Consider the following 12,379-nt stretch of genomic DNA (forward strand, 5'->3'; position numbering starts at 1 on the left):
CAGTTCAGTTTCTTGTAAGTTAAGATGCAAATACCATAAGGCAGTGTCTCTGACAAGCTGGCTCAATATCTAATCTATCTGCAGATGTTTCTCAGCAGCTGGATGCAGATGATAATGGCGGGTAAACTGAGCATAATAAGGGCCTTGTGCTCTGATGGTAGAGCTTCTATTAATGTTTCCCATTGATTAAAGGATGGATGGATGGATGGATGGATGGATGGATGGATGGATGGATGGATGGATGGAGCTGTAACTCATGGTTAGAGTTTGTGCTTAGTATGTGTGATGCCTTGGACTTAATCCCCAACACCAAAAAAACTAAAAATAAAAACAAGTAAAAGACCGGTAGGTGTTGTGTGACGTGTACACAGGATTGTGTATTGTTTCATTTTTGACTCCAGACACACTCTGACTTCATCCCTCAAACTCTAGAAAATGAATCCTCCACCCATGTTCTCTGCAGTTTACCTGTTTAGACTCACGTGTTCAAAACCTTTGCCTAATTCTCCTTTGCTTCTAGAGATAATAAAAGATGAAGTGTTTTCTCTTATACCTTTCTGATCTTTTTCTGTCCTTGTCACCATAACCTTCACCCAGAAGCCAACTACTTTTAAATCTATGGGGGATGAGTTTAGACACTTAATGGGCGCTGGTAAACCAGATGGTTCATGAGAATATTTTGTGTGTGTCTGGTAGTATGGGCCTGCCTTAGTTTGGAGTATAATGCTCCTGAAAAACTCTAAATTCTTTTCCTCCTAGGACTTCTTAGTATAAGAATGAGTAGAAATGTCAATAGTAAGTGGTGGCTGAGGGAGGCATCAGGACGGATGAGAAACACAAACAACGAGTTGATTGTGGTGCTGTGCGCATATAATTCCAGCACCTGAGAGGAAGAAACAGAAGGATCACGCGTTCAAGACCAGTCTGGGCTCTGTAGAGTGACTCTGTGAAAAAGAAGAAAAGAAAAGAAATGAAAAGGAGGAACGAAGGGAGAGATGGAGGGAGGGAAATGATAAGTGGAAGGAAAGCTAGGAGGAGAAGAGAGAGGGAGGAAGGGGAAAAGGAGAGGAAGGAATAGGGGGAGGAATGGGTGGAAAGGAGGGGTGAGAAAGAGATTGAGTGAGGATGGAAAGGGGAGGAGGGAGGAAGGCAGAAATAAAGGAACAAAAAGAGGGAAGAAGGGAGGAAGAACAAACAAATGGATGGTCATCTCCCCTTCTTCACTCCACCATCCACACAGAGGATTTGTGTTCCTCTCACGAAGCAGCCCACGCTAGCTCCTTTTCTTCTACCTTAGAGATCAGCTCGGCTCTCTGAGTGCTGAAGAAGCCGGATATGTTTTGGCATGATCAAGAAGAGACTGGTCCTAAAATTGCAGCTGCTGCATTGTCAGTCACCCATAGTGAATTGTGTTTATTCGCCTCTGTATGCTTCCCTTTTGTCTTTATGAGAACAAAGTCATAGGATTAGTCATACTTTCCCTCCTGTTTCTGCCCGGCTGCCTGTTTCTACCTGTTTCTGTGTCTTTTCTTCTTTCACCCTCCCTGATTAACCCCACACCCTGCTGTTGTAACTTGGGCTCTATAACTCTTGGAAACAGTCTTCCATTCTTACACCCTGACCTCTTAATGATAGAGAAACCGAATTTGTTCCTTTGTATCAGTTACAATCCTGTGCAGGTAAACAATGAAATCATTGTCAGGACAAATGTGATTTGTCGAGATACAGGAGGGACTGAAGTGTTATTAAATGCTTTCCATCTCCTCTTCATTTCCAGTGAGTTCTTCATGCCTGGGCTGGTTGACACACACATCCATGCCCCACAGTATTCCTTTGCTGGAAGCAATGTAGACCTGCCACTTTTGGAGTGGTTGACCAACTACACCTTTCCTATGGAGCACAGGTTCCAAAATATTGACTTTGCTGAAGAAGTCTACACCAGAGTTGTTGTAAGTATGCTGTGTGTATTGTATTATGCTTCTGTTTTATTTGAGGTAGGATATTGCTATGTAGCTCAGGCCTTGAACTAGCAATCCTCCTGTTTCTGACTTCCTAATGCTGGAAATAGCCTGCACTACCAAGCCCGACAAAATCCTCTCCTCTCCTCTCCTCTCCTCCCCTCCTTTCTTCCCTCACTTCTCCTCCCTCCCCATTTCCTTCTCCCTCCCCATCTCCTTCTCCCTCTCCTCTCCACCAAGAGTAGAACCCAGCGCTTCACATATGCTAGACACACACTCTACCCCTGATCCAGTTCCCTGGTTCTTTGCTCAATCACCTGTACAAACACAGTTTCTACGACCAGATTGAAGTTACAAAGCATAAACAGTAAGACTCTTATGGCCTATGGATATTTTTAATTTTTTATACTGGTTCAGGGGCTTGAACTCAGCCTGAGAGCTGTTCCTGAGCATTTCTGTGCAAGGCTAGCACTCTATCCCTTGAGCCACAACTTCACTTCTTACTTTTGGGTGGTTCATTGGAGATCAGAGTATCGCCGAGTTTTTCTTTCTAGTCTAGTTTCAAACCATGATCTTCATATTTCTTCCTCCCGAGTAACTAGGATTATAGGTGCGAGCTACCAGTGGATTCTTTCACAGTCCACCGAGTTTGTAACCACTTCACTGTAACAGTGGCAAAGAGAGAATTTGAATCTGAGTTCTTGTGTCCTCGACCTGGTGGTCTGTGCATCCCTCACTTCTTGGGTTTTACATGATCAAATCCGAGTGCATATGTGAATTCCCTTCTTCCTGCCAATTCCTAAGGCTGCTCTGAGAACCATAGGGAGTAGCTGTATGACCTATGGAAAGTTCTGTGACTCACTTTACCCATCTGCAAAAGGAAATAGACATAATGATCGTACTTGTTTTGTAGGATTGTTATAATTTAGCAAGTTAATATTTGAGAGGATCTTAAAATAGTGCCAAGCACACGGTAAAGCTTCACCTATGTGTTTGTTTTGTTAAGAATGCTCAAGGAAATTTCAAATTAAAATTTCAAATTCTCATTGGGTGGATATTGCATTATTTTGGTAGGTGTGCATGGGAAAAAATAGTGTGGTCTATATTGCAGGACCTGGTAGGAATGTGACTTGAATATTGACACCACTAGGGGGAACTAGAGGGCTGGGTCACAGAATAGTGGTTAGCGGTGCGGACACTACCCATCAAAGGCTCTGAAAAAGACGTTTCTTATACTCTTTCATGAAAAGCATTTTCTTTCTTTCTACTTCAACCCTGCACTCAGTTAGAAGTTAGAACTTCAAGTGCTGTTTTTTGTTAGTGCCAATACTGAGACTTAACCAGAGCCTAAACTCTGTCCTTAAACTTTTTCTGCTGAAGGCTGGCTCTCTACCACTCGAGCCACTACTCCACTCCTGGCTTTTTAGTGGTTCACTGGAAATAAGAGTCTCAGAGACTTTGTGCCTTGGGCTAGCTTCTAACCACGATCCTCAGATCTCAGCCTCCTGAGTCTCCAGGATTACAGGTGTGTCCCACCAGCACCTGGATACAAATGCCTTTTTTATCTGACTACTGCCTACATCTAAACATGGCTGTGTTTTTGTTGGACCCACACACTGATAGTTTTCCTCCTGTTTGGTGGTGACATCTTATAAAACTTCTACAGAGACTGACCTTGCCCACCATTTCCCCTGGTCATGAATCATTCCAGCCTAAAAGAAGGCTAGCATTTCTCCATTTGTCTTGCTTAATTATAAGTTCAGTATAATCCTGGGTCTCACAGATTCACCATGCATCCACGTGACAGCAGACAAACTGAAGATGAAAGCTTTGTATGAAGTTGCTGGGGCATTGTGTCAATGAATTGTGTGAACCACACCAAATCTTTCTTCTCATCATTCATTTATACTTCACATTGTTCCAAAAATTGGACTTGAGATAGCTTCACATCTCGTAGTGTACCACAAAAGAAAATGAGTCACCAAATTACAGCCAAGGAAGACAGCCAAATGGAAACAGTAAAACCAAGAAGCCATGCACACTACAGGGGTTTGTTGTGTCCACGCTTCTGTGAAGAGTGTGTCACAAATTTGGCTTCATTCAAAGAGGCAAATTGGATATGAGGCTCACAGTGCACATGTGATTGTTAAAACCACATTTGTTGGGATAAATCCCATCTATTCCTCAAGTTGGAATTTCAGAAAATCCATTCCAATATTATTTGGTGTGAATGGATGATATATCTATAGACCTGTCTATACATCTGTAAAGATGCTATAGTATAAAAAAATATTCAAATGGATGGGTATGGTGGCTCATGTCAGTAATCCCAGCAATCGAGAGGCTGATGCAGGAGGATCACAGGTGTTTGAGGCCACTCTGGATTACATAACAAGATCCACCCAACTATCAAATTAGAGAGAGAGAATACCACAGAATATGTACATATGTATATCAGTCATATACATATATGTATATGTATCCTTCAGGCAATAACCACAAATACTTCTTACATGAGACACTTAGGGACTTAGTATCACTGTGTACAAAATCAGTTTCAGTCCTGACAAGCATGGGCAGTATCCATGAATCAAAGCAAGTGTTTTCTGTATTTTCTCTCCCAGAAAACAACCTTGCTCCATAGATTATGGCACTGATAGATTCACCTGTCAATGGTTACGTATAAATTAGCAAACATCTCCTAAGATTATGAAGGAAAAAAAATGTCAAGAAACAAAACTTCGAATATTTCCTAGCCAGTGCAAATGGAATGAATGACAGGTTGAAATTTCAAATCAGACTGAAATTAGTGAAGAAGACCAGAAAGTTCAAGTATTTTCCAAAATTATAGAGGATTAGAGCAAAAGGTCTTCCATGACTGTGTTAAGACAAAGTATGCAGATATTTTTCAGAAAAAGCCAGAAGTGGCGCTGTGACTCAAGTGGTAGAGTGCTAGCCTTGAGCAAAAGAAGCTCATCCCTACTTCCTCTATATTCTTCTATATAACAAGCCTAGAACCTTCACGTACTCTTTCCTGCTGTCATTTGAAATTTAATTATTTTTGTTTGAGTATTGGGGCTTGAACTCACAGTCTTATGCATTTTTGCTTATGCCTGGCACTCTACTTCTTGAGTCATACCTCCAGTGCTAGCTTTCTTCCCTCACTAATTCATTAGAGATGAGTCTTGTAAATTTGTCCTCCTGGGCTTCCTTCAAACTGTGATCCTCAGATCTCATCCTCCTGAGTAGCTTGGATTACAGGTGTGTCTACAGGCACTAGTCTAGCTAGCTTAAGTTAAAATTTAAATTTAACAGTCATTTGAGGATGCATATTTAATATAATCCAACTCTAGTTTGTTACTCATTGATCTCTACACTTCATTAGCAATGAGCTTTACTTTTACTTTTGCTACTCGGATCCCTGTTTCATTTGTTGAGGTATAGTTTCTGACTGTAATTTCAAATAAGATAAGAGGTGAATGCGCAAACCCTTTGGATCACCAAAATAGGTTCCATTTTGTTCTTATACTTAACCAAAGCTATAGCTGTCAGGAGAATTCTGTTTGAAATAATTTACCTGCCACCATCTACTGATCCTCATTCTTTCCTGGCTAATTTGCTGTTCATCCATATTTTCTCTCCAATTCCTTTTATCTGACCACCTTATTGAGTGGTCTGACAGACATATATATATATATATATATATATATATATATATATATATACACATGTGTGTGTGTCAATTCTTTTGGTGAAATTCATCAAATTATGTACATATAATATTATTACAAATTATTATATATTATGATATTAATATGGTACACTATTGTAATATTTATATAATATATTGTACATATATTATATGACATAATATATTATGTAGTTATATATTATATATTATATCCTATGTATATATAATATATGTAATATATACTTCCAAAAGTTTCTTCTTGCATTCTTCATTTTTTTATTTTTGTTTTGTGGTGAGAACCTTTAACAAGAAAGCTGCCTTTAAACAGAATCTAAAGTATTCAATGGTATCATTGGTTAACTCCACGCACATGCTACTAAGATCTCCCGAACGGAATTCTCGTGTACAACTGGAGCTGTGTTCCTGTGGCCGACTCCTTCCTCTCTTCCTCTCCCTGGGAGCCACCATTCTATTCTTTGTTTCTGTGAGTCTGACTAATTTCTTCACAAAGGTGGTATCATGCAGCATTTGTCCTCTCCGATCTGGCTTACTTTGCTTCAGGTAGTTTCCTCATTGTGCGTGGCAGGATTCCTTTTCTTTTTAAGACTTGCTACCACTCCACAGTTGAACCACAGCCACGTCATCAGTTGGCCCGTGAGCAGGTGTTCAGAGGGATGCTAAGCCTTGGCTGTTGAGAAGAAGGCTGCGGAGGACATGACCATGTAGATGTCTCTGCATAGATGCTCTGACGCAGGGTGCTATGGTCAGGTGATCTTTGGACTTGAAATTTTTTTCTCAGAGTCTTGTGTACTGGTTTCTACAGCGACTTCACCAGTTTGTATCTTCAACAACAGTGTGCATTTCTTTTGCCAACACATGGTATTTTTGTTTTCAAATTGTCATTGGGGTTGGCCTTGAACTTGAGATCCTCCTGTCTCTACCTCCCAAGTGCTAGAATTATAGATTGTGAGCCAGTATGATTAGGGATTTAATTTTGCAAGTTCTTTTTTCAATTAAGCGTTCTTTCAAAAGAGGACTTTTTTATATTTTTTATTCTAAAGATACTGTACAGAGGGGTTACAGTTACATGAGTAAGGTAATGAGTCCATTTCCTATTGAGCCATGTTACCCCCTCCATTGTTTTCCCCCTACCATCCGTACCCTCCCCACCTCCGCAACTCCTCCCTCCACACTCTGAAGTTCAAATGAGGACTTTCTTGTTCTTAGAAATGTATGTTTCTCTGTATCTGTCTCTCTGTTTACCTCCTTCCTTCTCTCTGGGGGGATATGTCACTCATTTAATCAACTCTCCCTCCAGTCAATTCTTCCTGTTCAAAACTGCTATTAAGACGATATTGACACTACTGAATTTAATTTAATTTCCCTGCACTTTTCTTTCTTGTCACATCTGAGACAATGTAATGGCCCAATCTTTCAAATCATTAATTCATTCTTCCTTAGGATAGTCTGTTTCTCGACAAGCACCGTTCTAGTCATCTAAGGTTAATTGTCATTAGTTTGATGTGTACTCTGGCTTTCATAGCTCTGCTTCATTGACTGTAAATATTTACAAGGCACACACAGGATGCAGATACTTTTCTAGCTGCTGTAGATCATAATCATTGTCAGGGTGTTTGCTTTCTACCTGGATCTGTGCTTTCAAGTTCCAGTGATCTTACTGACAGACAGGAAAATAGTATTTCATGTGTCCAGTGTCATGCAATTTGGAAAGATTGATGGGACCCAGTGGCTCATGCCTGTAATCGTAGCTACTCAGGAGGCTGAGGTCTGAGGATTGTGTTTCAAAGCCAGACCTGGCAAAATGTCGGTGAGACGCTAATCTCCCATTAATCAGCAGAAAACTAGAAGTGGTGCTGTGGTTCAAAGTGGTAGAGCACTAGCCTTGAGAGTAAAAGCTGAGGGACAGTGCCAGGCCCTGAGTTCAAGCCCCATGACTAACAAAAAAGAAAAAGGAAAGGAAAGGAAAGGAAAGATGGATATATCAATCCAAAATTTTAAAGTCTCTTGGCCTTGGGACTAACTGATGTTGCTGGGATCTCATTAAAATCCTTTCAGCAGGTGATTGAAGCCAAACTCTTTGCTTCTCTGTTATCTTCAATCCTGTTTTGTTTCTGTGGACAATTGAACTTCTGCCTCCTGTCTGGTCAAGGAAGTGCCCTTAGCTCACAAAGGAGGAAACCAATGTAGAGAAAGTCAGGCACCTTTCTTAAAGTCACACAGATAATCACAAGCAAAACACCGGGAAGGTTTTCTCCACGTGGAGAAAAGTGTCTGAGGAAGTCCTGTCCATGCAGATCCGTGTTGATGGATCATCCCAGGGCCAACTTTGGAGACAGTGTAAACAGCCTGCTCCCGGCCTTTCCTTTTCTCTAGGAAGGGAATGGTGGCCGCAGTACCTCTGGGGATGAGGACTGCGGTGTCTGAAGATGAGCCAGGCCTCCCCTAAGACTGTCATTCCCCTTGTGTTTTGGAGGGCTTGTGCCCACTAGATGCTATCCAGATTCTACCAATTCTCTCTCTTCCCTACAAGGGACAGGTTGGGGGCGGGGAAATTGAGTGATTTCAACAGGAAGGAGAAGGCTTCAACTATTTAATTATGTATGCACAGACCTTCAGCCAATCCTCTGCAAGCACACACAATACTCCCCACCTCCCTTCCAAGTGGCTTCCATGTCTTACCATGCTGTCTCTTTATTATCATCTGTGGAAATGTTTTCTCTGCTCCTGTCTTCTCTCATATTCTCGGAGGTTAATAAAATTGTGTCCTTTTACTGTTATATTCATGGAAATTTAGTACAGAATAGAAGATAGATGCATGTGATCCATCTGTATGTTGAACTGGAAGTCTAGCTGAATAATTTTACTCTGTAATAGAAAAAACTCTCATTTGTTATCATTTATGCTCTCCCAGATGCAATAAGACTTGGAGATCCTTAAAGAGTCATAAGAAGTAAGGAATTCATTAGTATCACAGTTTATGAATTCTGAAATAAGAACTGTTTATGAATCTAGGAGACCAAGTATCAGTGTCTCCTGAAGCTAACACTTCTGGAATATAAATACTTTGCCATTTACTTAAAGTAGGCTCCACATCAAGACGAGATAACTTTAAATAAATGCATTTTAAAATTAAAACCTAGAATCCTATTTTCATTTGTCTAGGCCATGTGACTTTTCTGAGCACATGCGATTCTGGGTTTTTGTGATTTATTTTTAGAGGAGAACTCTAAAGAATGGAACAACCACAGCTTGTTACTTTGGAACAATTCACACTGACTCATCTCTGCTTCTTGCGGAAATTACAGGTGAGCAGATGAAAGCGGGGTTTATGGGTATATCAAGCAAAGAAAGCCAGACCATGCCAGCAACAACTGAAATTTGACGGGCAGGCCTGCCTTTTAATTGATCGAACTTTTGCCTGGCATTTTCTTTTTCTTGCAAACAGTTATGTGTGTGTATAGCTCTTTGGCCCTTACATAATTTCATTCTTTCTGTATGGTTTCTGGTTCCTGAATGATGTATTTGTTTGGGGGCTTTTTAGAAGTACATTTTTATCCATTCTAGTTGCAGCAGGACTTTATTATACGATAATTATTGGCTGTTGGCTCCACACAGTAGGTTGTGTAGATTCTGGGGGCTCCATGGAACAGAAAATAGTCTCTTGTCTTTGAGAGTCAAACAGAATAAGTTTAGGAACATCTAGGTGCTGTTGCTAGGTGTCAGAAATGGTACAAATCATCTACATGATCATCTCTAAACAGTCATCTGAGTATAAATCATAGTATAAATGGATGACCTGCTCCTCAGAGAGGTTCAGTAATAGGCTCAGCACTGCACAGGTAGCAAGCAAAACTAAGACTTGTACCTAGAATAGCACTTCTCACAGAAGAGGTGCTTGGCAAATACCATGGCGTGTGTACTTATCACGCTACTGATGGCCCAGAGAATTTATGCCTAAGACCTAAGGAATGATGCTAAAAAAAAAAAAAATCTCAGTTTTTAGAGACAAAGGAGACACAGGACTCCATCCTTTGGGAAGGCCTTTGAACAGGGAGAGGCTGCAATGCCTCCTAGACAGAGGACATGAGGTGGACACAAATGTTCTCTGTGGCCGAGGAAGCCGGGGATATAATGCTTCTATGGACAAATGGGTGCTTGCGTGGCGGGATGGGGGAGAGGCTTGGAGATGGTTCTAGTAGTGGAGGAGGTTGAATAGGCATCCAAGAAGGCTTTGAGCCAAGTGAGTGACAGCCTAAAATTGACACTTCAAGGAAGATGAATCGAATGGCCAGGTATTAAAACAAGCTGTAGGAGAGCAAGAGTGGCAGAGAGATTTGTGCAAGGTTTATGATGACATTGTTAAAAAAAATAACATTGCCCTCTGTAGCTTCAACTTTGTGTCCTGAAATCGAATTCTTCCAGCACTTCTGATGAAGACCAGGTTCCTCGGGGCTGAAAGCTTCCAGAAACATTCAGTGCAATTCCCCAAAGACAGTAATATTCCTATGGCTCCAGATAAGAGCAGTAGTGCCTTTCTCTTACTACTGTGTATACCCCTCATAAACCCACACATCGTAGGAGACCCTGGAAACATACAGATGAGTCCTGAAACAAACAGTAGGCCATCCGGGCATAATTAGAAGAATAAGGAATCAAATCTACTGTCAAAATCTCATACCCAAGTTCTTAATACATTATGATACTGTGTTTTATGTAGAAGAAATCATCATATATGTATTATATGTAATATTATATACAAATATATATATTATAGAGCAAGAGAGATGAGAGAGAGAGAGAGACTCACTCCAAGGATGTTGGTTGAGTAAGAGGCAGAAGAAAGGTTGTGAGTTTGGACTCAGAGAAGGAAAGAGGAGAGGAAATCGTGTCAGCATAGAAAGATTGTTAAGGCATATCCTTAGGATTTGAGGCTGTTGTTCACTTTACCATCTGATAAAATAAGAACAAATGTAATTATAGCAGGAAAAGGATAGACAAACAGATAAGAAATGGAAAAACCGAACAAACATAAATCATCAAATCATTACCTAGGGATTTGGAATGAGCATAAGAATTTTTTTCTGCAGGGGAGGGGTTTGTTTTGTTGTTCTTAAGGCTGTGTTGATGGATACTCATTTCTATTCTCATGACGAGTTTAACTTCTGAGTGATTCTAGAAAGCTCATGGAATATATTACTTGTGGGGGGAAAAAGCATGCCTTCAGATTCTTGTTTGGTATGTTCTGCAGATAAGTTTGGTCAGCGGGCATTTGTTGGCAAAGTATGCATGGATTTGAATGACACAGTTCCAGAATACAAGGAGACCACTGAGGAATCGATTAAGGAGACAGAGAGGTAAATTGCCAGTCTTTTAGTGGGCATCTTCTGCTGCACTGATGGATGGGGTTTGCTATGGAGAGAGAAAACCCACATATAGTTATGATCTATTTGAGATCTGCAAGTATCCTATGCATGTCTACAGGTAGCCTGTAGTGAATCCTTTCAGACAGTTGATAATGCCTAATGGTTTACTAAATGCTTTCATCTGTACTGAACCCCATGAGGCATCTCTCTTTTCTGGCAAGAACATCAATTCTGATTTTGGCCAAATGACTTGCCCACAGCAACTGCCTTAGTCACCCCCCCTCCCTCCATCGCTCTGATGAAATACCAGAGATAACCAACTTGTAAAGGCTTCTTTGGGTTCCTGGTTGTGGAGTTTCTGCGCATGCCCCGGCGGCACAGGGCCTTTGAACCTTGGCAATGCAGTACATTGTGGCCCTACGCCTGACAGAGCAAGCCACTGACTTCACAAGCACAGAGCTGGACTCTGTCCTTGGAAATCAATGGTGATATTGTCAAAAAAAACCCACAACCAGCCACTGCCTCTTTAGGAAAATAAGCTTCTATTCTGTGGGTTCACAGGACTTTAAGGCTTCTAATATCTGTTTAACACAACCTATTGCATTTATTCCCCCCAATGGAGCTTAAGTTAGTTTCACTGCTTAGGTACATGGGAAATACTCTTCAAAAGCCCAGTCGATTTTGTACTCCATCTTTGTACTGGGATTTGGTACTCCATCTTTGGCAACAAATGAGAATGCAGAGTAATTACTACTTGTTAATCTTTAATTAGGGGTGGCGAAACACGTGCAGCTTTAGAAATGTGTGCGCAGAAATCAGGACATGGAAGGATCATATTTTCATCCTTTCCAAACATGCATCTGAAAAGTATTCATTATTCTGATGCCCCATCTGTTTCTTCATTTCAGATTTGTGTCAGAAATGCTTCAAAGAAATGTAAGTAAATTTGTTCCAGGTTTGCTCTGCGGATGTATTTTTGTTAGTCGTGGGATTTGTTATTAAGTGATTAGTCTATGTGCCTTTGGCTTATTCCATGCATGAAAAAGTATTTTCCTAGAAGCTTAAAATGTTGTCATAGGGGAACAATCAAGCAGCCCAAGGAATCAATCATTCAAAAACAACACGCGCGCGCGTGCACACACAGAAAGAGAGAGAAAGAAATATCTACCTCATGAAGACTGTAAATATTGTGTGATGATTTGATACACATATACATTCATATGCTTTTTTTAATAAAGATGACAATCAAATTAACTGAATTGGACAGAAGATCCCTGTGCCTATTCATCCTGTAGATGCGATAAACAACTTAAAAGCAGGAAGGGTTTATTTTAGTTCACAATTTT

General features: G+C 40.6%; 1 protein-coding gene across 3 annotated transcripts in view; it reads left to right on the forward strand.

Annotated features, from left to right (window-relative positions):
* Positions 1-12,379, forward strand: part of Gda (guanine deaminase) — an 81,057-nt gene that overhangs the window by 37,558 nt on the left and 31,120 nt on the right. For all 3 annotated transcript variants that reach the window (XM_070035746.1, XM_070035747.1, XM_070035749.1), the window contains exons 3-6: positions 1,778-1,949; positions 8,888-8,975; positions 10,919-11,024; positions 11,942-11,969. In XM_070035746.1, coding sequence (XP_069891847.1) covers positions 1,778-1,949; positions 8,888-8,975; positions 10,919-11,024; positions 11,942-11,969 — 394 coding nt within the window. The remainder of the gene's footprint in view (positions 1-1,777; positions 1,950-8,887; positions 8,976-10,918; positions 11,025-11,941; positions 11,970-12,379) is intronic.

Source organism: Dipodomys merriami, unplaced genomic scaffold (genome assembly GCF_024711535.1).
Source record: "Dipodomys merriami isolate MVZ:Mamm:240054 unplaced genomic scaffold, mDipMer1.0.p SCAF_26, whole genome shotgun sequence".
Taxonomy (NCBI): domain Eukaryota; kingdom Metazoa; phylum Chordata; class Mammalia; order Rodentia; family Heteromyidae; genus Dipodomys; species Dipodomys merriami.